Raw genomic sequence first — 26,085 nt, forward strand, 5'->3', positions numbered from 1 at the left:
AAATATAGTATAACTTACCTGCCCAGAGCTTTGAGTCCTGTGAAAAGTGTTAAATGAGAACTGTTAAGGGAGGGATTACTTCTATAATTACCTTTAATCAGATACAAACGATTTCTTTGTAAAATTAGCAGTAGCTTTGGTGAAAAGATTTAAAAACAACATCCCCTAGGAAGCTCATTCAAGGGTAGTAATGTTGATTGGTGGTTATCTTGCCCTCGGAACCTGTCTTTATTCCGGGAACCTTCTATATGGAGCCTGGCCTCTTTTCCAGGCACTGTTTTCCTTCCACTGTCTCAAGATGCATTAACTAGGTGAACCGGGATCTAAAATGGTGACTCGTGTTCACCCAAAACCCAGGGTATAGTTCCACCCACAAAAGACTACATTTTTCAGTTCTTACCACGAATAAGTACTGTTCTGATGTAAGCAGACAGATGACAGCGAGTTTAAAAAATTAATCCCTTGCACAAGGTATCTGTTACTTTAACCATTACCCTCTAAAAGATCTATTGCATCCAAAATATTTTAAAATCTTTCAAAAAGCCACTTGTGACAATAATTGAAGATTCAACCACGTCCAAGCCAGGAAAGCTGGTCATTAGATGTGTTCATTAATGTTCCCATTTCCAAAATGCCATGTGAATCCTACTAAGGTAAAATGTGCATGACTATGCAGAGACTATGAAGTTATTGTACCTGAGTATTCAAGTATTAAAAATCTGGCGAGGCATTAGCTAGAGAGACACAAACCTGGGGGCACAAGTGTAAACTACAGGAAAGTATTTAAAACTGAGGACAGGAGGCCCTTCTTTACCCAAAGGGTTGTGGGAGTGTGGAACACACTGCTCAGCCAAGTCGTTGAAGCTGATACTGTGGCTTATTTCAATAAACAGCTGGATAAGATCCTACCAACTACAAAATGTAACTACTGTAGATGAACAGCCTCCTCTCACTTTTAAGCCTTCTCACATTTGGAAGTAAAGAGGGAGGCCACAGAACCCAGAACTACAAAACCATCCACAGGACAAGGTTTAGTGGAAAAAAATCAAAAACAGGCTTTTAATACAAAGCAGTAAAATGACACAGGAATAGCAAAATAATTCAAGAATAAATAAAAAAAAGGCAAACGTTTTCACATACAGTAGAAAAAAGCAGTGTGCCTTTGGAAGTGTCGGCTCCAGTAGTACAGCATACAGGTGTGCATGGCATACATGTTCCCTTTAGATCTGGAAAAGCAGGATTTCACCTTTGCAGATTACCCACAGTAGCAGACAAACACTTGTCTATAGCAATCCCCAGGTTTGGTTTGCAACGAACTGGATACTAAGTGGCACTGGTCAGTGTCTGACAGTGCTGTAGTGACTACAACCCTCAACCCCTAAAGTCTTCTATGATTTACATCAGTGAAAAACCTGACTGGAATAAAATGCCCTTCTCCCTTCCCACTACATGTGTGTTTTGAGAACCCAGCTGTTCCCAAGCATTACTCCGTTTATCACACCACAGCCAATGACCTTGGATTCCTTGGCGAGGATTCACGGGAGATAAGGGCCTACTTCAAACTTGCTTCACTGTAGCTCCGTGCCCCCAAAGTCTTGCCATTGGTCTTATCACACTTCCCTACCGCTTCTGGGAAATCCCTACACAAAGAACACAGCACACCTGAATGCACAACTCCCCCACCTCCTCCACTACACAGTTCAAAGAGGACAAAAATACAGAATTGTCTGCTTTTGTACACAGTCCTTTTGCTAAAGGTCAATGCAGTGTTCTTGGTTTACATTTCCACTATGTAGAAAAACTAATGACAACAAGAGTAGTCTGCATATCAGTGCAATTTCCTTTCTTCTTGTTTTTATAATTGTGATTCTCTGTTGTTGCCAAGGGACTGCAGTTAAGCACAAAGCTGAAGTGCTTCCTCCAACATGCATTCTGGATATCAGTTAGTGAGATGGCAGCAAATCTGGATAAGATGACTTTTGCAAGGCTAGTGCAGTTAGTCTGTGCAATAGCTGCTCTTTCCCCAAGTTTCAGTTCTGGGGCTCATGCATCCACACACTGCTGTCGCAGAATGGAAGTAGCTGGACCTCTGCAGAACACAGTCTCTGTTTTAGGTGGGAGTGTCAATCGGATCTGTTTCTGGTCATCAACAATTCAGAAATAATAATGTATGAATCATTTAATAAGAAAGATGTGGGAGAAAGAACGGAGCTGTGTGTTTCTGACAAATACAGCAGAGTATTTCTGAAAAGACTAAGTGCAGAAATGGGTCAGGCAACAAAGATCAATTAAAGGGATCAATTTACATCAGCAATTAAGAGCTCACCTGTAACAATAGCCCTAAGTCACAGGGGTTCTCAGAACCAGAGCTGAGAACCACAGATTTACAGGATGAGATCAGGTGGGTTTTTGCAAACTCTGCCCAGTGTAAGTTGATCACTGGTTCAGACTTTTAGCTAAAGAAGCTTCACATCTTAATAGTAATAGCTGGTCACAGGAAGGGGCAAAATCAGAGCAGCATTTCTTTTATCTGAACTTACAGAAATCACTCCACGTACTGCAAAAGGCCTTTCAGTGCCAGGAGAGATGATTTTAGTGTCCTTTAGCATGTTAATTACGTCTCTCATGCAGAAACAGATCACATTTTTCCAAAACAACAAACAGGAATTTGTTTGTCACTAAGATCCGGGTTGTTTTGAGGGCTGTTTCTTCACCCCACCCACCAACGCTGACTCAGAAGCTGGCTTCAGCACAGCCCTGCGCAGTGGTGTGGTAATGGGTTGCAGATGATCCTAATTACTACTGGCAAAGTTGCGCTGTCTAAAGAAAGTCTCATACTCTGCTGCAGAACACGTCTTACAATAGGACGGCTTTACCATAACAGCTTGCTTCTTGCAATCATTGTTACATTTTGCAGGCATTTACACTATTACCGCCTACATTTATTTCAGTGAAGCTCACAATGTACTGGATTAAGAGTTTACAAAGTCTTATGCTTATCCCTGACCTCTGAAAAAGGCCAGGGTGCTTCAGTCCAGACTCAGGAATGCAGTTTTTAGTCAGTGGTCTTAATCTAGCTGGTTAAAACTAGCTTTCCTTTAATTAGGAGGGGGTTCAGTCCATATTGTCACACCGTTAATCTGATTTGACACTGTAACCCCAGTAACAATGTTGATTTCAACATAGAAAAAAGGAAGCTTGAAAGTGGCAGAGACTGAATGAAATGAAAATAAATGGAATTTAAGTCAAAGGAACACTTGGAAATTAGTGGGTGCCTGAACAGTGTTCCAGTGACTGATGTCCGTGCTGTCCCATGAGTGTGTTCCGTCATTCCCAGGGTGCACTGGAGAGCCAGGAATGGGCAATTTGATGAGGAGTCAATTTAAACTCTGTTAAATCTGCTCTTCTCGTCCTGCCCTGCAACACTAAATAAGACAGCTACACAAAGAATGGATCCTCTGAGTTCTCCTTCTCCACTTCCTTAAGGATCTAAGATGTAATTGCTTACAAATTAAAAAAACACAAGTCTTAGGAACAAGACCTGAGTTCAGAGGCAGAAACAGAAATAAAATCCTCAAAACACTGATCACTTCATTGTCCGGATGTGGGAAATTTTCAGCGATGCACTAGGCCTGCTTTCTCAAGAAAGGGGGGAAAAGCTGAACCTGAGGAATACCACAGGGAATGTAAAGAAAAGATAACAGTTCCCTCTTTATGTGTCAGAGGCACATCCCTATGCTGCGGCGGGAAATGCCCTTGTCTTCATTCCAGTGAATGGTTGCTCCTTCAGCTTGGAACAGTGAAGTCCTACGGAGGAGCCTAGAGAGCAACTTTGCCTCAAGGGAAGATGCAGAAGAGGATGACCCTAAATGAGTGGTCAGACTGGGTTCCTGGAGCCCTCTTCTCTGAGTGGGAGATTCAGCAGAGCCCTCTCTCCCTGCGCCCCACCAAGACGTGTTAGCAGCTCCGTCTTTAACAAAAGCACATTAAGGCTTAAGAAGAGAAGTGTGCGTTCAAGAGACTTCCTTTCGTTTTTCTGGATCTGCTTCCTTGCTGCAACACATCAGTGACACACAAAACAAAATAAAACAAAAAACATTCTGACTAATTTTTCTTTATGTTTTTTCCTCAACCTTCCACTTTACGAAGACTGGATCGACTGAAGGAGTTCCTGTTAGGAGAAAAGAAATACAGACTTTGATCAATCACAAAACACAAGGTTCCACATAACCAATGCCTAGACCTAGACAGCTGCCATTCATTGCTCTTACTTAGTGTCTACTGCACAGAACAGTAAAAATAAATGGATTCTTGTTACCAGTACTGTAAGCCAATGCCATGCCTCCATTCTGATAATGCCAACTGTACCCGGCACATGAGAAGAATCCCATCTGTTCACTGGACAGCAATCAGCTTTTGAAAGTACAGTATATGGGATATGTAAATATCTATGTATTTTGTAAAGAGGTCAGATTTTTTGCCACTAATCTCCACCTCTGTTTACCATGGTTTCAGCGATCGTATGAGCAAGTGAATGAATGGAGAGGGAGAGGTGAGTGGCACTAAAGGAGACTGCTGCCCGTCTATTCTGGTGTGGCTCTGTGTGGAGGGGAGATTGCCGCGATATGAACTGGGATATCAGAAGAGGAGAGTTCTCTTCTCTCCTCCCTCCAGCCCCATGCCAAAGCAGTTGTGGAGCTCACCGCTGACTGGCGTGGTGCATCACAAGGGGCTTGTACAGCTGGGGAATCTTGCGGTTCAGCAGGGGATGGAGCGATTCCTTCAGGCGGTTGTAGTTCCTCTCCAGCTCACGATGGTACTCCTTCTGGTCAGGGCCAATCAGAGCCTTGTTTTTGCGCAGGGCATCCTCACACCTACACAAAGAGAAGATAGAGCATCAATGGCATGGCTAAGTGCAGGGGAACACCTCCACGCTTACAAAGTGAACATGCACGTGTGATTTTATTCAGGGCCAATCTATCTGACGCAGGTCAGCAATCTGTTGTTAAACTCAACAGACAATATAAGAGGTGGCACCTAAACAGGTTGAGAGACACTGGCACAACAACATGCAGAAAATGTATTGGAATCATCTCCAAGTCAACTACTAGTGAAGTGAAAATAAAAACAGTTGAAGAGTTGCGAGTGGTAGAAACACGGAGGAGCAATCCTGAGAAGCTAGGCTCACCTTTTGGTGAAGTCCTTGAAGCACAGGCGCAGCTTGTTGTGGTGGCGGAACAGCTTGGGGTCATCAGGAATGTCTGCCAAGAACACCTGGGCCACCTCCAAAGGGCCCTGGAAGAGCAAGACAGACACGGATGGCCAGAGCGAGGGGACACAGCTCTACTGTTCACTTGCCATTTACCCAACACAACTCTTAATCCAGTATTCAAGTTAAATTAAAGAAAAACTCAGGCTACAGCTGTTTATACTGAGCTCACAATGGCTGTTCAATTCTCATGGTTTGATCCTATTTGTTAGTTCCAATGACAATTGCAGGAAAAGCCCCTAGCGGGATCCAAAACACTTCCTGAAAATACACTGACGCCAGTGTTTCTGTATATGATAAGGATTGTAGGCGCTACTGGCTCAAATGCTACCTGTCCTTGCACACCTTCAGCTTGTGAGATGTGCTGCAGGAGTGGGTGGGTGGAAGGGGATATACCAGGGAACAGTGGGGACTATTCTGCACTGCACTGACCGCAGTGAGCATTATGTGTACATCTGCAACATCCTGGTTTCACTCTGACCCTTTCAGTTTAACAGAGTCGGGGTCCAGCACTGCTGATACCTGATTGACAGTAGTGCCCACACTGCCCTGCAGCACCATCTGGAGCATTTTGGCATCAGCGGGGTCCTGGTGTGTGGCAAAGGCCAGCTCTTGCGTCTTCTTTTGCATGTCCTCAATGGCCACCTCAATGGGGATTAGGATGATCTAGACAGAGGAAGAGTTTTTTTACAGCAGTCCCTAAAAGTAAATTTATGGCAGGCTATCTAGTCATGCTGAGTTGGCCTGAGACCACACAAAGTGGAATAAGCCCCAGGGAGATTAAAGGAACTGAATCTCTTTAGTCATGAACAGAGTAAGTCTTCCTGATCTCAAAATGCACTTGACTACCTCAAGGCCAACAGTGAAATAAGAATCCCAGGACACAATGGGAATTAAGGTAAAGTGCATTCAGGACTGAAAAAGGATGTTATATCCTGAAAAGGGTTTAATATCTTAACACAACACTGCCACAGAGGAGTCTGCAACTAGCCATCTGCATTGTAGAAGTTCATTTGAAGAAAAGATCCTCTGATCAATAAGCTGGGTGGCCTCTCCTTGTGCTACTGTGGCAGAGTGGAGCGGTATGAAGGGGCAGGCTGACCTCCTCTCTGTGCGTGACGTTGATGCGGGTCTTGATGTAGGGGAAGGCGTGCGAGGTGGTGAGGATGGTCTTGCGCTTGTACTGCTCGTGCAGGTCGCCATGCGCCCGGCCGTCCAGCGTGAAGGGAGTGCAGTACATGAAGGTGCGCAGGTTGTAGTTCTTGTCGAAGTAGGTGATGCGCTCCTTCAGCTCGTAGGTGTCGAAGAAAGGCTCCACGTAGGTGATTTGAAGGTATGCCTGGAGACACATGCCAAAACCAAGTAAAAAACATGGCCGTTTTCAGCTCAACCCCACGCACAGATCAGCACAAGAAGAAAAGGTGAGAGCGTTCAACTGCCACACTTGCGCACATGAACATCAATTGCAACAGGATTTTACACTTTCTCTGGAGTTAAACTCTCAGCTTTCTGTACAGTTAAGAAAATAAGTTATCATGCCTGAAATCTGTAATACATTCAAATACGTCCTTCATTTTCCATCTTCTTGTATATTAATATACACTGAATTTACAAGGGATCTTAGTCTTAGCCTTTGCACTTCTTTGAAACTTCACTCTTTCATGGTATACATACAGTGCCCTCATTTACTCTTAAACTGTAGAGACCTTTGAGATATAGCTTACCACGACTAGGTACACTAGAAAATATGAACACTTTGCTGAATTGGCTGTTCTGCTGTATCCTTTATGAAGCCTCATAGTAATAAATATTTAAAAGTCACTATTCACAGGTATGCAGATTAGTCCACATTCTTTTTATGGCATCTTTTGCTTTTATTCACCTTATTGGGGTCCAGTTTGGTCTTATCCACTGGGTTGGAGTCCTTTACAATCTCCACTATGTCGTCTCCGAAGCGTTCAGCATAGAACTCCTGGAACACAGAGACAGCAGGTCAGCAGTGTCGACCAGGAGACACTGCTTTGTGCCTTGTAGACTAGGATGCTGTTTCATGACATGGCTGCTGGCCTGTGCACTCTGAACCTGAATGACCCGCCAGCAGTTGTGTAATAAAGCTAAATTGAAATTCTAGACCGGACTGGTCTGCTGAAGCAGGGCTACTCACCAGCAATTTTAGATAACTTGAACTTTCCCAGGTGAAAGTTTGCTTGACCAAATAGCAGTCACTTAGTCACTAGGAGCTCTTTAACTTTTGTACATTGCCACGCTCCTGAATAAATATTCATAAAAATTAAGTTCAAAAAACGAAAAAAAAAGAACATTTAAGACGTGAAAAGTGAAAAAAATCATCTATTGTTCCACCCGTGTGAGTATGGAACAGATGGCCAGCCCGCTCAGTTGTTCCCTTACCTCAAGCCGGTGAGAGATCTCTGCCAGCTTGGTGATCGACGGCTCCTTATACACAAACTCTTGCTCATCCAGGTCCCCGAACCGGCAGCCATAGAACCCCACTCGGAAATAGGTGCCAAACATCCGCTTCATGGCTGCAGTGGTGGGAACAACAGCAATAAAATAGGAATCATGAGAGCCACAGACCAAGGACAGTCATCCTTTCAGGTCCAATGTTTTTCCAATCCAGTCTTCAAGGGTAGGAGAGGCTTCCAGAGGTTATTATTACTGTATTTAAATAACTGCATATTTGGCAAAGTGAAGAAATTTAACAAGTTTCTTCAGGTCTCCAACAGATAAGGATTCACAGATGCTGATACAGAATGAGGGCCCCTGGTTTCAATTCCACCCCTTCCTGAACAAATTATTTGCATAAAAAGCCAAATCAACCGCTCTTCTCAGGCATTAAGCAGTTGCTAATTGAAAAACACCCATAATGCCTGCCGAAATTCAGCCTTCAAGGAGTGAAGGTTGTCCAAAATATCCATTTTTGAAGGACTGTGACCCACAATTAGATTTGAAGAACATCAGCTCAGACCAGGGCCATTCCAATCCACTCCACTGCACTGCACTGCACTGCACTGCAGAATTCTGCTACAAAACTGCCTTAATTAATTTAGAATTACAAAGGAGTGATACAGCCATTAAGGGTCTGGTTGCATCATGGAACACACTGAAGAGATTGAGTAGCTCCTGCTTAGAAAGATTATGAAACATTAACAGAGCTTAAACCTACAGCCCTAGGTTTCATACCCCGCAGTGTTTCATTTGTTTAATATTTCTCACAGAGACGCTCAGCTCCTGAACAACGTAGGCTGACTCAGTGCAAGGGGATGCACTCTAGCTAGGAACCGAGAGAGGCAGGGGCTATTCACAGATATTTGTATATCTTAATAGTTTGTTGGAAAAAGCAGAAACAGATCTGCATTCAGATCCCAAGGGAATATATATATATATCTCCCAGCCCTGTGCTATTTATTTTTCTTGTCTTATTTTTGGAGGAACATTTTTTTTATTTAAAAATAGTCACATGCCCTCATGCCCTCACACCAAAACAATTACTAAATTACAAAATTTCAACTCAGAGAGAAAGCTGAATCACCCAGTATGTCTCCTGCCTGAGATTGGAGCACTGAATTAGTGCCCCTGCTCCCTCAGTTTTCCACACAAACACAATATTATAACTGTGACACAACACTCCACACAAAAATTAGGAGACAAACGCAACAGTTTCTACTTAGTCGAGTTCTGTACGTTGTTAAAGGCCTGAAGAAGATGGTTATACACACTAATATTTATGTTCAGGGACAGACAGTTTTCTCTTAGTTTCCACAAAATTCCTGAGTGGTTCCAGACAGAACAGAGAGGGAGGGAGATGGAGCAAGGACACAAGGGTGTGTGGGGACACCAGGGATGTGCTGCAGAGGCTCTTGTGTAATCAGCACTGCGCAACACACTGAGTGGGTCTTGGAGGACAATTGACCTACTTTGGTTTTTTGTTGTTTAAGAGACCTCTCCATAAAACACATGCAAATACACACCTGTGTGCACTGAAAGGCCTCTGTGACTGATAAAAGGTGTTATTTCAAAGGTTTTTAAAAAACAGCTTTCAGACTATAATCTGTCCAGGCTTTATAGGTATCCTAGCATCCTACTTTGCTCAGGAAAAGAATAGTATTCACACTGCTGTGTCTCTACAGAACATTCACTGAGTGTAATTGAATTCTCCTTTGAAAGGGCCAGCCTGGTACTCAGCACTAAGAGAGGAGACCCACAAGGGACAGACAGAGCTTTAGCTCTCTAGTCGCTCCTCTGAGGAAAAGGGCATCTTAGGACAGACATTTTCAAATGTGCTGTGAAAACAGCACTTGGGAGAACAGAAACGTTTCAGCTGTGATCGCTGGGGGCGGCGGCTGTTGGAGGCTGTTATGGGCATACAATGCCATTACAGCCTTGCCGGCTGAGATATCTTCTTTTACTTCAGCGAAGTAAGTGCTTCAAGAGTGCCAAAGCTCTTGTAAACACAGAAAATGGAAACTTGGAAAAGAAAACCACCTGGGTCATCCTGTGTATTTTTTTCCTTCATTCCTCAGTATAAAAAGCATCAATGACAGCATAATAAAGAGCAGGGTAACAATCCAGAGCAGCTGGACTCTCAATCCCATGTTAAAATCTGTCATGAGCTGGCTGTGATCAGAATTCCCTGAGCTGTAGTTTTCAACTGGCTGAAAACTGTTGCCATTAGGCTGGTTTGTGTTCAGTCAGGGCAACTTTATTTTGCTGACTAATAGTGTCCCTCTGTGGTTGTGAGTTTAAAATAGGGGTGTGTATTCCCAATTAAAGAAAAGCGGGTACGGTACACTTAAAAATGAATCAAGAGAAGTGTGACTTACCAGGATGGATCATAGGCAGGCGAGGCGAGACGAGTGACCAAGGAGAGAGGAATAAAGAAAATTGAGAAACACATGTATTAACACAACTGCGTTAACACTGAAAACACTGCAATAAAAACACTCAGTATTGCGCAAACTGCAACACCACTGCAAATACTACACTAATATTGCAAACTGCATTTGCGCAAAGACACTGCACTGACCATAAAAAACAAACACGGCAAGCACTGCATAAGCTCTGCACACACTGCTGCTTCTATATTTGCACAGAGAGGGGCTGCTATGACAAATTTTTCTGTCACCCACAATTAGTTAACACTTCTCCCGTTTGATTGCAAAGGGCTGTTGTTTTTAAAGCTTCTCCACAGACGCCCCAAGGAAATGGCAGGAGGGATAGTATTATGCACAGGCTCAAGTGAACAGTGCATCACCAATGAACTTCAGAGCACTGAGCGACGTCAATTCTGTTCCACTGCACACAATCACCACCTACACTATGGCAAAGGTGTTCTGATCTGTCCTGCACTTTTTGCTACTTCAAACACTTGCTTGGCTACACAGGGAGATTGTTATAGGCCCTACACCAGAACAAAAGCAGCAAAGAATTTCAGGTGTAACATTATGTGCAAACTACACGATAGTATACTGTAGCACGTCAAAATATGAACTTCCACAAAAAGGAGTTAATTCATTTGCAGACTGTGCTTCTAAAGTGCGGAGGCCATGGGGATATAGAAAATATTCCAAATGAGAAAAAACAGCCCCTCTTTAGGATTTCAACAGCTATTTTTATTTCTTCAGAGCTCCAGGACTTATTTTTTCTTTGAATGCATGAGGGAGAAAATGCAGAAATGCCAGGGCCTAAAAGCAGAAAAAAGACAAACAGGCTCAAGGCAGGCTTTCTATGAAAGTGTTCTTCGGTACTTTTCCCAGGGCCCAGGATTCAAAGGCAGATCGGAGCGGTCCGTGTCCTAGTGAGAGAGGGCGGACAAACGGAACTCATGCTCAGATTGGAAAAAGGCGATTTTCTTATTTTGTCCCAGCACAGAAGGGCAGACATTTCCACTCATACTGCCTGTCAGGTCAAGATTCCCAGCTCAAAGATGGCTGTAGCCTGGGTGAGCTCTGCCTAATCCTGGTCCCCGGGACCCTGGGACCTCAGCCCCCTGCTCTCCATTCCAGCAGAGCTCTCACTGACTTCACTGAAGCTGAAGTCACAACCTGCCCAACAGACCCTTTTGTTTTCAGCTAATAAAAATAGTTGGTAGCTTCAAGCTGGTTAGACCACGTCACAAGTAGGTGAAAACTAAAACAGTTCTCATTAAACCAAGGCTGATTAAGACCTTAATTCAGCAATTTTGGATCACATTCAAATTGCAGAGCACAGTGCTTTGCAAAAATATTCACCCCCTTCCAATCTTGTCCCATCCATCCATTTTCTAACCACTTCATCCAATACAGAGTTTCGGATAGTTTGGAAGTTGGAGCCTATCCCAGCAAGCGATGGGCAAAAGGCAGGGTACACACACACTCACACCAGGGCCAACTTTCTCAGAAGCCAATTAACCTACCAATATGTCTTTGGACTGTAGGAGGTAAAATGAAGCACACACTAACATGGGGAGAGTATACAAACTAGCACCCTGAGGATTGAACCCAGGGCTCCAATGCTGTGAGGCATTAATACTCCAGTAATATCCCATTTCGCTAAATTACAAAATAAGTGAACTAAATATTTAAAGTGAATATTTGTTAAGCAAAACTAACTTGCCATCTAAACATTTTGTAACAATGTGTAAAATAAGTTACATATCTGTAAAAACTACATAGAAAATCCTAACTAAAATACGTTGATAACATAAGCTTTCTCCCCTGTGCATAGTACAAAATTACCTTACCAAACCATACTATTAGTTGAGTGGCCTTCTGTCTATGTGCAATAATAGTGGTTTACATGACTTCAAAATAAATATCCTGTCCCTGTAATGTATATCAATCAGGCTGTGATTAGAAGCATCATTGTAATACAACAAATTGAGACATCACTGGAGGGGGATGAATACTTCTGCAAGGCACAGCATCTGATCTCTGTCCTGAATTTGACAGCACACAACTGTTCCTGGAACAGGGCGGTGTCTGCAAGGATATGTCCATGTAAAATGAGCTCCACAAAATGAAGAAGCATTTTTCTAGATTCAATCAAGGTACACCATGGACAACCTGTTCCAGTGTAAGTGGACTCATGCTCTCATCTACTGTATGATCTGATATTCTTCAATTGATCTAAAATTACTTAAATATTTGAGTGTGAAAATAGAAGGACATGTTTCCTCTGCCTGCTTAACATTTGTATTGGGTGCTTTTAGAACTGATAGAGAATGTTGTCCAGGATTTTGTAGCCAGATCTGTCCAGAAATGAGAGAGGGTACCGGAAAGAGAGACTATGGGGTCAAGGGTCAGTGACACTAGACATGCAGATAGATTTAGGACTGCCAATACCCAAGGGTGCAGAAGTTCTGAGGTAGTCCCAATAAACTCAACAGTTACATAAGGGTTCTCAGCTGCTGGACATCCAGTAATTTTACATACAGTGCCATTACATACATTCACAGCTTTTTTATGTGTACACAATCTATGTTATATGTTATAAAATAATTATTAAATTATTTTTTTATATAAATATAAAACCATGGACAACCAATAAAAAAAACTATAAAATGGTACAACATACTATACATGCACAGAAACACCCAGAAATAAAAGGTGACATTCCGTACTTTTGCCTCATATTAATCTTTTCATCTAAAATCTGAATTTTTATACAGCACAAATAGCAATTTTGACTTCACTGTTGTAATACGTATGGAGGGCACCGTATATAGAATTTCTCCAGGTACTCCTGATATGCCTGCATATGTTGTAGGCTTTCAATGACTGGCAGCTACAGTTATGTAACACTCCAACTGCAAATAGTTATACAATAAACGTACATACATCTTCCAGACATTCCTCTACAATCTGGCCACAATTGACCTCTGTCTCAGCAAGGTGGGCAGAGGGACAGCTAGGGGTCTTGTAAGTGCCCAAACCGATTCTTGATTTGGAAAGTCAGTGGTATTTAAAAATATTTTAAAATTTAATAAATTGTCTCCATTTGTGGTCTGGGTATCCTGCAGAACTGCAATTCCACCCTTTAGTTGGTAGCCCTAGACAGGTGAGTGGGATTAGTTTAGATGTGCATCTGGATTAAAGGACACACAAAAACCACTGGAGCAGACAGGAACACTGACACTTCAAAGCCTACCTCCCAGCCAGAGCTCTATACCACAAAACCAGGACAGAGGAGGAACATGGTGAGGAGGAGGGGAGAGAGAGAGAGAGAGAGAGAGGAAGAGAAAGGTTAAAGACAGGAAAAACTTTTATACACACCAACCTTAGCTGAGAACCCCAACCCTTACAACAGAAGGGTGAACAGCAAATTACTTTCTTCATTTATCTTTTCTGATGTACAAGATTGCACTTTCTTCAAACTCAACATTATACCAGCACAGATGAGGGAAGAAAACACGTATATAATATTACTTAGTAAAAAATCAAAATCAGTTTAGCCATTAAAAAACAGCAAATTAGTCTACAAAGAAATATCACTTCATTTCACAAAATAAATGAAGTCTTAATAGAGACAAAAATTAATTCAGGTTAGCTAGTATTTACTAAATCTTTCTGACTGTAATTTGAGAGACAAAACTACGTCTTCCACAGTACAAACCTCATTAACAATGTGAATCTAATCCACCATTCATATGTTGCTGACTCTTTAATAAAGCCATCTTCTTGTTTTTTACTAGCTGCTTAAAGAATTTCTAATATTTTTCACTTTAATTTATTCAAAGGGGAAATTACCCAAATACATATAATTCAAGTAGTTTATCTTTACTTCCTATATTACTGAGAGCCAGGTGTAGAACTGGCCTAAAACTCTTGGTGCAAAACGCTTTGTTCAATAACCTGCTAAGACGTGCAGCACCAGATTTATACATCATTAGAAAGCCCACCTCTAGAAACGGAAAAGGTCCATAAAACCGCAGGATGTTGTCTACCCATGTAGCTGATACCCTTGTAGTGATATTTACCATTTCTTTACAAATACCCGCAATGCTTTTAAAAAGCACAAACATATTGGTATGGAGAGAATTTAAGGGATTTATAATGTCCTTGGAGCCCCCCATCTGTTTTCTGTAAAGGGTGGCTTTCTCCTGCTTTTGTGCTGAACTCCTGTTAAAAGTTGGGGAAGGGGATTAAATTCAGGGATTATCCTGCCCACAAATCGGTTCCTTCAATGGCTATCCAGCTAACTGCAAGAATTAACCATATAATCCTGAGCTGCTTCTTATACAGCCAGTATATTTACATAGAAAACGGGCTGTCAAACTCTGATGAAAATCTCGAGAGGATAAAAGCACCTGAGTTATTGGACTTAATAGTAAAAATCCCTGGTTTCTCAGTCCTGATACTTTTGGAGGGTGTTTTAATACAGGCTACAACACTGAAGAGTGCGTATCAGTAGTTACAGGGTATCCTGCAATGATTAGCAAGAGCCATACAGCTTTTGCCCAAACCACAGGCACCTGACAACTGCTGCCAACTAAAATATTTTACTCATCTGCAAAAAAACTTCAAAAATCGTTTCTCATTGCATGTTGAAAACTAGATTCAGGACACAGTGAGGTCAGACTCCCAAGCAGTGGGTGCTAAATGGAGAGGGGGATGTAACAACTGCTAAACTCCCCCAAAAAGGGACATATTCAAGGCATTAGCCAATGCAAGGAGAAACCCTATGAGGCACCACATGCTTTTGACTTTTAGTACTCTAACACAGGGACAGAGAGCAGAGACCGCAACCTGGTGTGGTGTAAACCGCCGTGCAGAGATTTCTAACAGCATCACACCTCTCTCTACCTTTAAGGCAGTTCATGGGAAGACTCTCTCTTGGTGCTGAACCCAAGAGCCTTACTTTTCAGGGGTTGGGCCCTGCCCTGTCCTGCCCAACCTACCTGGTTGTTGACCTTGTTGAAGGCGTCCTGCAACTTGCCGTGGATGGTGGCCAGCTTCTTGAAGTCCCTGTTGGCCTCGTGGATGGGGATGAGGATCTTGTAGACCTCGTTGATGGCCTCGTACATGGCCGCCTGCAAGGCAAGCAGCGACAGACATGCTGTGACAAGGGCTAGGGAATAGGATCCAACTCTATATACATACACATGACCACTCCCACAAAAAAAAGGTAAGAAAATGCTTTTACTATTCAATAGTGCTTTTGTGCATATGGAAGAAATAAAAGCCTTTTGCACAGAAATCTACACCAGGCCCAACATTACTCACACAGTCTAGATTAGCAGATGCTGTCTCATGTGTCTGCTCCATTGTGTTCCTGGTTGTGCTGTTCTGCAATGTCTTTCCATGATTTCCTTTTATAGCTCAGATTGGTTATTTGCCATGTAGTAAGAATGTATGGCAAATGAGAACAGACGATCATGATGGAAACATTGTGCACTGAGGTCTGTCTGATAGTGGAACACTTTCCCCCCCAACCTCATTTCATTGCATCCTAGACTGGAAACCAGAGGACACTCATTTTTGCAAGCTGTTTTAGCTGGTTTGTACTGCACTAATAGATGTGTGCTGGTAAACCCGATAGCGCCTTTCATTTTCCAAAGTGGTTTTTCACCCTGACACGGAAAACTCTACCCCAACACCACCTCCTTTCTCTTGGCATAGCTAGGTCCAGACCCAGATGTTCAACAGCTGAAAACCTTCAGAATTTTATTCTGGTCAGCAAAAAATAAGTAAAAAAGGAACAAAAACAATCTATCTTTGCAGCTGTAGAGTTGGTAAAACAGCTGCTGTTCAAGGAGTGTAGCCTGTGGAAGATTTGATACAAACTGATCATGGTTCAAAGCTTGGTGCATGTTTACAGGGTATTCCAAGCATTCTTGTTGCCTTTCTCTCTTTTGATTTAACAGACACAGTGATATTTTCTATTTCTGATCCCAAACCTGTTTTAGCACAGCCACTATTGCAAATTATACATACAAAAAGACTGGGTTATTCTTAAGTGTCATCAAATGTCAACTGGTAACCCCAGATTCACCTGTCCATGCTTACTTCCTGCTGATGTCTGTAGCACGCACACAACCAATACTCAACTCCAAGTGCGGGGAAGACACCACACAGACTAGGTGCTAAAGCCTGGAATCAAAACCTGGATCTCGAGAAAGTAGTACTATCCACCACACCAGTGTGCCACCCAGCAGACATTTATCTATTCTTGTAAGGATTTTAAGGCTTGATGAGAAATTGGACTGAAGTAAATACAGACTAGTAAAAAAAGAATGTAACTCCCACTGAGATGAGAAAAAAATCAGAGATGAGATATACTGTATTGAACATTTTGAAATCATAACCCTTTTTGAAATGAGTGCTGGCCAAGACAAAGAAGCATCTGCATTTGGCAGTGTCTGAGCTCAAGGGGTCTTGCAGCTGTGACTGCAGTTTGTTAATTAACTCTTCCCCTGCAAATACCTGGGTGATGTATAATGTTTGTCTGCAGCTGCACACACAACCAGGGGCCAATGATATTAATTGTAAAAAGTAGAAAATATAAAGAAAAAAAAACAGATGAAATGTTTTTCTCCTTTCCTTTTACTTTTCATCATGCTTAAATATAAACTTAGATGCCTGTATCAAAACAAAACACAGGCATTCACCAGGCATCGCATGTCAGCTGGCCACAGATCCTCACCATGTTGAAGGAGGCGGCTGCCTGCTCCAACAGCCCGATCAGCCCCGTCTCCGTGAAGTACTTCCCTGCGCAGATCCCCTCCTCCTCGGGGGACAGGATGTCGTCAGACACGGCAGACTCCTCCAGGACATTGGAGGAGATGTTCTGCCATCATGAAATTAAAAACAACAAGACAAACAGAAGAGAAATTACAATTGAGAGGACTCTTACCATGCTTATCTGGCTGTTAATTAGATTAAGAATAAAATAACATGGGAATCCTTATGGATCCATCTCAGTGAAGTACCTGGTTCAATACGCTACTGGGATCTAAAGTCTTCTTGCCATCTGTCACATTTAATTAGGTCAAACTTTTCTTAAGTTCACTCATTTTTCAAAGGCAAAGAGCTATTTCCCAGATTGGAACACTTACAAGTGAGGCTGATCATCAGTGGGTGCCCTCAGATACCAATGACTCCTCACATGGACATTAAGTAAGGCTTGGTTTTTGACTTTATAGATCCTGTATGTTGTTACTTACTCAACACATTATGGTATGCATTTGTTGAAGTCATATGACTCCTGACCTGAAATGAGACGCAGCCGATGGGCAGGTAGCGGCAGTCCTCTAGCATGTTGAGGTACTCCGACACCAGGGCGGCGCTGTGGACCAGGCAGTGGGCTGCCTCAGCATGGTTTCCTCTCTCCGAGTGCTTTCCGGCCATGTTCTGGAGCCAAGTGAGCCGGAGATCAGGGGAGTTCTGGTAGCCCTTGGCAATCCTGAGGAACACACAGAGTCAGCCATGTTAACAGGGGCAATCTGTTAGCAGTTCCCATCCGGGACTCAAGTCCCAGAAAATTCAAATCTACAAAATGCATGACTAAACATTCGTGTTAATTGTAAAGATTCCCAACAAATCCCTCATATCAGGAGAGTCCATACTAGACCTAGAGAACTACAGTGGCTTCTGCTTCTGTTCCAGTTGACGTCTGATCGACTTAAGTTCCATGACCTCTGGACATTAACCTTTAAGGGTATAAGGGTTACTTTTAAAACCAGAAGGATGATAGCTCTCTAGGGCCATGGCTGGACACGAAAAGTTAAAAAACTAAAACCCCTGGAAAAACCGCATCAGAGTTTGTTTCACACAGAAGACAGTCATACAGTAGTCTCTGTGAGAGAGCCCTGTCAAGGAATTAATGGATCCAGTAGGCGCAGACACAAGAAATGGTAGTGGAGGAAGACTGTTCAGAAGATGCAGATTTAAATAAAAACAGGAATACATTTAAAAGAACTGCTTTCATCGTGACAAATCTGGTGTGCCTACAGCTGTGTAAAACAAGCTATTGAGAGAAAATAAACAAAGCTGCTGTTTCCTATTAGTTTCCTGGATGCCTTTATGTCCAAAGTCAGCACTGGCATGACTTCTCTCACAGCATCAAATTCTTTTTATGACTGGCGAGCCTAGCCAAGGCGTGCTGAGAAATCAGGTGTTACCATGGCTTTTAAAGAAAAACAAAAATCAGTCAACAAAAAAAAGACTGGTTGGGAGTGAACTGACAAAAGCATTCTTCTATTATGGTGGTCAGCTATAACATATCAGTGTACTATTCTTTGTGCTCCCAATCATATGGAACATTCTTCAGAGCAGAGACAAATGGCTAAAAATGTATTCTCCCTGTTTTCTGCACAGTGATGTCACAGCAGCTGTGGACTCTTGCTATATCCGATTTCTGACATCTTACAACCACAAAGCATTAATAAAATGCTCAAAGTCAAAGATTAAAATCTCTAGTCTTAAACCAAGGTCACAATCCTGACCCCCCCCTTATGGGTTCTGTCATGCTGTTTCATGCTAGAAAACAGCACCAAGCTTATCCAAGGTGATCCTCAGTGGGTCAGATTGCGTAGATGATCTGTCACCTTCTCTCAAGATCTTCAGATCTCACCATCCTCAGGCCCAGTAAGACCAATCAGCTTTGTAACTCAGTACTGGTCCTACAGGGACAGCACCAGGGATCCTCCCCCGCTGGACGCCTGTTGGCTCTGACACATCAGAAGTTAAAAATAAACTAAGCTGCCATTGTCTCTGCATGATTTCCCACAGGAGGAGAGAAGCGCACACAATGTAAAGCTATGAGTTTGTACACCAGTCAGAGGCAAAGCCTGCCGAGAGCCCTTGACCGCAGTAATATTTTGCTAGCCGGCACCTTAAAGAAGTCAACTGGAAGACTGATTCAGCCGGTTCTCATGTAAACCCTCACTTGCAGTCACTGCACTGGTACCTGTAAGAAACCTACAAACCTAACACTGCAAGAGGCAATAAGAGCAAGATTTACTGTGAACTGCTGTTTCTGATGGCTCCATTTTGTGTCTGATGTTTTTTTGGATACACTGAGGCTTCTTTTTTTAACCCTCCTTGTTGGTCAGCATTAATGACTATGAAGCAGTCTGGCTACATTATATATTGGTGACTGTCCTTCATAGATTCCCTCAAGAGAAAAGCCAGAAAACTCCCCAAATATGACTAAAGACCTTGTTCCGCCCTTTGTCCTTCAACACTACTGCTTACTGTGAAACATCAACACCACAGGCAGGTTTATATGCAGTTGTATAATGCATTATTTGGCCCAGAGCTTTAGAAGGTTTGGCAGCATCTTTGGAGCTGTAAAATGGAAAATTAAACACATACAGCAGTACATGAAGATAAGAGCAAGCTTTGATCCTGCACTGCTTTGCTGCCATATGTTTTATGGGCTGAGGTCTGGTTTAATTCTTTACTCTTAGTAAGCTGAGATCATCCGATACACATAGCTGAAGAGCCATTTCCTCCTTTTCAGACACCAACCACAGCATCAGCTTAGCCGCAGTTCCCAGAGACGAATACAGGGCTGACTGAAAATCGCCTTATCGAAAAACTGAATTGACACAGCCAGATGAGGATGGTTGGCCCTGTCTAATAGCAAAGACAGACATGTTTCTGAGGTATGAAGAGTTACTCAAGTCCCATGATGCTGGTTGATCCATTCAGACCATCTGATTAATTCCTGGTTGATCCGGCTAGTGCAGCAGGAGGTCTGGAATCTGCTAATCCGCTCGGACTGTTCTGGCTCACAGTACTATCGCTCTCTAGAGTGACTGACTGATTGGCTGACTCGCAGGGGACACTTCAGCGCTGCTCTGATTTACCTGTCTGTTCCATTTATCTTGCACTTACAAGCTGTTAACTGGGTATGAGCGGGGAACAAAAAATCAGCAAGGTTTTCATTCACTCTGATAATTCCCGTAAAGATCTTTAACTGCCAGAAAAGCAAAAGGCTGTCACATTATTTAATTCAGACATGTTTTTTCTATAACTGAGTACACATGGAAGTGGAAACCTGCACATCTGCATTCGGATTGGCTTAAGTGGAGTCCTGCATCTGCTTTGTGATTGGGTATAGTGGTGACAGGATTCTGAATCTGTAATGTGATTGAGTACAATGTCTACCATCTGATTGATCCTGCATGTACCTTATGGCTATAATATTAATAATAATAATAATAATAATAATTGCTTATATAGTGCTTTTCTGGACACTCCACTCAAAGTGCTTTACAGGTAATGGTGATCCCCTCCACCGCCACCAATGTGCAGCATCCACCTGGATGATGCGACGGCAGCCATAGTGCGCCAGAACGCTCACCACACATCAGCTATCAGTGGGGAGGAGAGCACAGTAATGAAGCCAATTCACAGAGGGGGATTATTAGGAGGCCATGATTGGTAAGGACCAATGGGAAATTTGGCCAGGACGCCAGGTTACACCCCTACTCTTTTCGAGAAATGACCTGGGATTTTTAATGACCACAGAGAGTCAGGACCTCGGTTTTGTGTCACATCCGAAGGACGGCGCTTGTTTACAGTATAGTCTCCCCGTCACTATACTGGGGCATTAGGACCCACATGGACTGCAGGGTGAGTGTCCCCAGCTGGCCCCACTAACACCTCTTCCAGCAGCAACCTTCATTTTTCCCAGGAGGTCTCCCATCCAGGTACTGGCCAGGCTCACACCTGCTTGGCTTCAGTGGGTTGCCAGTTACGAGTTGCAGGGTGAAATTGGCTGCTTAAGATTGCTTACAATGAGTGATAAAGGGTATTGTATTTGCCCTGTGACATATCCTTTGCATATAGTTAGCTGCTGTGTCAAGTTTATAGTGTTCCAAGGGAGGGCACGCACTAGGCAATAAGGAAAAGCAGAGGACAGAAATTTGCTCACCTGTACATGAGGTCAATGAGCATCTCGGGATCTTCTTGGTGCTCCTTCATCTTGACCGTGTCAGTGAGGATCATGTGCAGATTGAATACCAAGTCCTGGACCTACAGCAGGGACAGACAGCTCTCACAAAAAGGATAGGACTGGCTTCAGTCCAAACTTCAGTAAAGTTTCAAAGCCCAGCCAGAAGTCTAAAGGCTCCTAAACCAGTTTCAAATATCTCCTCTTGGTCCTCATCTGCTCATAGAATGTGCTTATATGCACACACAGTACGAAGGTTTAGCAAGTTAATTCTTATTTTAGTAAAATGGGACGGATCGGTGGCTCTGTGGCTAAGGATCTGCGCCTGTGGCTGGAAGGTTGCTGGTTCAAATCCTGCAGCTGGCAGAGGAATCCTACTCCGTTGGGCTCCTGAGCAAGGCGCTTAACCCAACTGCTCCAGGGGCGCTGTACAAGCGCCTAAAACGATAAGTGCTTTTAAAGAACATCAAGCTCTGAGTTGTCTCTTGTAAGAGAAAGTATAGGAGCACACCTCTGAACTGTCATTTTTGGCCACTTCAAGGCAGCACAGATCTACTGACATCATGGCTGCTGGACTGAATCCAATAACAAAGGCCTGAAGTGGGGAAATCCTAGACTAGATCTAGACAGGCCCTGGTGGAATACCTGCTCAGGGAAGGGAGTGTCCCGCAGCTCTAGGTCCTCCTCGGCATAGGTCAGGATGGTCTTCAGAGAGCGGCGCAGGTGCTCCTCATTGAAGTTCTGAGACATTCCCACCAGGGAGGACAACGACATAGTCACCTGCATCTTCACACGGGCAAAGTTCTAGACAGCACAAAGACAGAAAGAACCCCAGGTTAATACAGGGGCTTGGCCTGTTCCCTACAGCGCTAGTGCCATCTGACCTTTATAGCCATCTGCATTACATTCTCCACACAGTGCTGTATGCAGGCAACATACAATGGGATACAAATGCCTCTTTTTCACCACTTGGTATGTTAGTAAATTAGCATGGAATAGAGGCACAACAGGCTTTCAATGTGGACCCTGAAGTCCTGTGTCATGAGAAATGAACATTTTTTTTAGTAGGAGGTCTTCACTTCAAGATGTCTCTCCAATACTAGACCACTGTGCAATACAAAGTCAAACTACAAGCCTTCCTCTGTGGACATACAGGTATGTCAGACACTATATTAAAATACTACGAGAATGTAACTGTAGCTGCTGTCCGTGGCTCTAGTGCGTCCGCGACTCACGTTGCCGATCTCGAAGTTCTGTCTCATGAGCAGATAAAGCGAGGCGCTGGCGTGGCTGCGGACGGTGCCCACGCTGCTGCTGCAGTGGCGCAGGAGGCGCAGGCAGAGGTCCGCACACAGCTCCGTGTCCTCCTCAAACAGCATCTCAGGGAACTGCAGGAGAGAGAGAAAGGCTGACATCCCCGTGACATGACGTACCCCCACCCACATTCCTGTCCCCCGTCACACTCAATCTAGGATTGACGCGCCATGATGGGCATTGCAATTCACACCTTAACACAGTGGGTCCCCGTTTTAACACAAAAAATAAGTTAAGACCAGCAAGCTGGTTTGGGCACGGTGGACAGCAGAGTCCTGTTCTCCAGATAAGTGATAGAAAGGCATACCTTAAAGACCAGTGCGCGCTGCGTGGCGAAGCAGTGCTGCAGGAAGAGGGCGCTCTGGTTACAGGCCATGCTATGAAGCAGCACCCTGAGGACCCCTCCCAGAATGCTCTCCTTCGTCTCAGACAGCAGCACCGTCTGAGAGAGAGAGAAGTTCACACGGAGAGAAAGGGAGAGGGAGAAATATTGTTCAGGTACTTTACCAGTACCTAAATGTCATTCCAATAACATTTATCAGGTATTTGAAAGACAGCAAGCAAGAAAGGAGACAGCAGGGGGAGACAGAACGACAAATACAGAGGGTAGAAAAATGAGACGGAAAAGAAAACCTGGTATGCTCCTGGTAAAATGGAATGAATTATCAATAAACAATGTGCTCACTAAACTGCATAAAAAGGCCGTTATAAACATAACAAGTCCTAACAGTGTAATGAACCTGTAATGTAATGAACTAGCTTGAGAAATGATCTAGTCAGGACACTGGTCTTTTTCTGTTAATTATTGCTGAACTTCAAAAAAATATCTGTTCAGTCCATCTTTCCAATAACTGATTAGGGAGATTGTTTGTATTTTAAAAAGGTGGCACAACAAACATTTTATTTTCTTGTCCCAGAGACCCGCAGCTCTCTGTCTACCTTGACAATGATCTCCAGTGTGTCCAGGACCACCAGTGAGGCCTCTGTGGCCAGGTTGCCATCCACTATTGACTCATGCTCCATTTCTGCTTTAGTCCTGAAGGACAGACACACAGCAGGGTCAGACAATACTTAGGCCATAAAATCACCGCTTGGCTACCAATGCCAAATTCTTCTCCATAGCTCCATATAAAATCAGAATGTTAACTGGACCCATTACATACCGTGATTTTTTTCAAATAATATGCCCTGGATCTTTTATTTTTTTAATAAAAACATTGAAATTGCCAATTGCTTATTACATATCCACTATATCTGAAGTCTCCTGTTGTTGCATTGTTTTAATGCACACCTGCAGACACGTTCTTCCAACACTCATCTTTTTGACATGTTGGGACCCTGCAAGTTGAAGTTTTCCCAAAAGCCGACTAATGACCACTCTAACCCAGTTAACTCCACCCAATAATCTAGAGACATGATCCAGGATCTAATTTGCGACATCTGAATCGCAGAGCTTAGCTCTGAGCGACAGCCTTGACTGTTTGAGTCCTTTGGTGGACCCCAAAATAATTTATCCAATTTTTGGTTTAACTTTAAACAGAAAAATTGTGCTGCTCGTGGTAATATCCTTTAAAGGCACTTAAGCTTGATTGCGTAATGGCAATGATCCAAAACCCAGGAAGACTGAAGGTAGAAGACCTACTTGTCCACTCTGTCTGTGTTCTGTCTCCAGTGGGTGATGTTCTTCCTCCAGCGCACGTTCTCCTGGCCACCATACGGGCTCCTCTCTGCTCAAATACGCACACACATAAGCAAAAAAGCTCATACACTAGTCCATTAACACTAGGACTGGTTACAACTGGTAAGGACAACAGTATCACAGATTGCATCCAACCCTGCCTGCACGATTATTACCTCGGCTGCGACGGACCATCTCCTGCCGTGCTCCGATTGAGCCCAAGATGGCCTCCTCCAGGCGTGCTTTCATGTCCTGTGATTTCTTGAAGGTCAGGCTGTTGATCCTCTCAAAGGCTTTCTTGCCCTGCACCAATGAGACAGGGACATGATCACAAACAGGGGTCACGGAGGGAGAGCTGGCGTGAGGGTAGCCCTGCTCAATGAAGAGATCCTTTCCCTTCACTCGGCTGTTGCCAGACCTCAGTGAGAACTTTTAACAGAGCTGACTGGAAATAATCCCTTTCAGTGGAAGAGTGGTGTTCTACTGTTAGTTCTGACCTTAGTGATTCAAAGGCTTCTACCTTGTACTCAAAACAGGACAGGCAGAGGTGCAGCAGGTCCAGAAGCCGGTTGATCTGCAGAACAGAGAGGTCGGAGAACCAGCGCTCCAGAATCTCGCTATCCGCGTTCTTCAGCACCCACAGGAAACAGATCAGCAGGTTCCGACTGGATTCTGCAGACAAGATGCTGCTCTGCCTGCCAGCCTGCAATCAGACACGCAGAGTCAGCTGACAGTGACTGCAGCTCCTTTCCATTTGTTTCCATTAGATCATGCGATGTGATTTACTTGAAATTAACTTGATCTTGATACAAGACTTTTACCTAGAGCTCTCTTACAGAACGCCACACACTGAAACCAAACTCAGGGAATGCTATGAAGACTGTTGACAAAGTGAGGTCTTCACAGGTCTGAATGAATCAAAACGACTTTTTTACCACACATGACCATGGCACTGACCCAGAGGAGGAGTAGACAATTTCCTTTCTCCCGCACTACAGATTTAAAGCAGCTGCAGCACCGTCTGGACATGTTTTGCAATATTTAATTCCACAATGAACCCATATGGAGGACTGTCAAATGGTTTAGATCAAGAGGTTAAAAAATACTTAAATGTGATTTAAACAACAATTTTGTAGAATTTTGTTCAACTTAACAATAGCACAAAGTGAACTGAGACTTCTAGTGACTTCAAACGTCACCAAGTGACTATGCAAATCCTGATCGTGAGGCTTGCACAGGCCCTGCCCAGTTATTCTCTCCATAAACAAAATCAGACCTGACACAACCTGACTGGCTCATGAGTTTTGAACGTGAAAGCTCTTTTTGTCCAGATTAGGGAAAGGGCCTGCTAAATCAGTGAAAGTCTCTGTTGAAAAGCGGCAACGGTGCCACCTACTGCCCAGAAACTTTACTTCACATGCTGGATGGCAAGACAGGAAACATGAGCTGGATTCTCTCACAGGCCTCATGTCTAATTAAGTACTCAACTTGTAAGTCAGACTACTGACAATCATGCAATACAAACTGTGCCAAATTCAAAAAGCACAGGTTTCACACTGCTAGTGATGTTGCTGTGGTGGGGGAGTGGTCAAGCACAAACACTTTTAAGGGCAATACCCTCGTTACACGAGAGCCTTTGATGTGAAGTGATTGTGTGCAGTGATGTCACTTACCACAATGGGTAGCTGGAAGGGATTGGCCTTGTAGTGCGGCAGAGGGGAGCCAGCAATTGCCATGGCGACTGACTGATTGATACTGCTGCCGTTGTCGGAGTCGATGTCATCAGCCAGCGCTGAGGCGTGGCGCACGCGGGGGGGAGAGTTTTCTGTGTGCATACAGACAAAAAAGAACAATCTAGAATCACCTTCAAGTTCCCAAACCCATTTAAGGCAAACTGGTTGTCCCAGGACTCATAAAGGTCAATAAA

General features: G+C 43.5%; 1 protein-coding gene across 4 annotated transcripts in view; it reads right to left on the reverse strand.

The window, feature by feature from the left end:
* Window positions 1-1,030: 1,030 nt before the first annotated feature.
* The window catches only part of dock6 (dedicator of cytokinesis 6), a 70,226-nt gene continuing 45,171 nt past the window's right edge, over window positions 1,031-26,085 (reverse strand). For 3 of the 4 annotated variants that reach the window (XM_069195803.1, XM_069195802.1, XM_069195800.1), the window contains 20 exons: window positions 25,832-25,983; window positions 24,679-24,861; window positions 24,335-24,461; window positions 24,123-24,207; window positions 23,420-23,516; window positions 22,788-22,922; window positions 22,402-22,554; window positions 21,812-21,970; window positions 21,149-21,249; window positions 17,476-17,668; window positions 16,910-17,053; window positions 15,165-15,296; window positions 13,415-13,429; window positions 7,679-7,804; window positions 7,152-7,241; window positions 6,372-6,608; window positions 5,792-5,935; window positions 5,189-5,295; window positions 4,704-4,874; window positions 1,031-4,171 (listed from right to left, as the gene is read on the reverse strand). In XM_069195803.1, coding sequence (XP_069051904.1) covers window positions 4,129-4,171; window positions 4,704-4,874; window positions 5,189-5,295; window positions 5,792-5,935; window positions 6,372-6,608; window positions 7,152-7,241; window positions 7,679-7,804; window positions 13,415-13,429; window positions 15,165-15,296; window positions 16,910-17,053; window positions 17,476-17,668; window positions 21,149-21,249; window positions 21,812-21,970; window positions 22,402-22,554; window positions 22,788-22,922; window positions 23,420-23,516; window positions 24,123-24,207; window positions 24,335-24,461; window positions 24,679-24,861; window positions 25,832-25,983 — 2,594 coding nt within the window. In that variant the 3' untranslated portion in view covers window positions 1,031-4,128. The remainder of the gene's footprint in view (window positions 4,172-4,703; window positions 4,875-5,188; window positions 5,296-5,791; window positions 5,936-6,371; window positions 6,609-7,151; window positions 7,242-7,678; window positions 7,805-13,414; window positions 13,430-15,164; window positions 15,297-16,909; window positions 17,054-17,475; window positions 17,669-21,148; window positions 21,250-21,811; window positions 21,971-22,401; window positions 22,555-22,787; window positions 22,923-23,419; window positions 23,517-24,122; window positions 24,208-24,334; window positions 24,462-24,678; window positions 24,862-25,831; window positions 25,984-26,085) is intronic. The other variant, XM_069195801.1, reaches the window with a different exon arrangement.

This window comes from Lepisosteus oculatus, chromosome 11 (genome assembly GCF_040954835.1).
Source record: "Lepisosteus oculatus isolate fLepOcu1 chromosome 11, fLepOcu1.hap2, whole genome shotgun sequence".
NCBI classification, from domain to species: domain Eukaryota; kingdom Metazoa; phylum Chordata; class Actinopteri; order Semionotiformes; family Lepisosteidae; genus Lepisosteus; species Lepisosteus oculatus.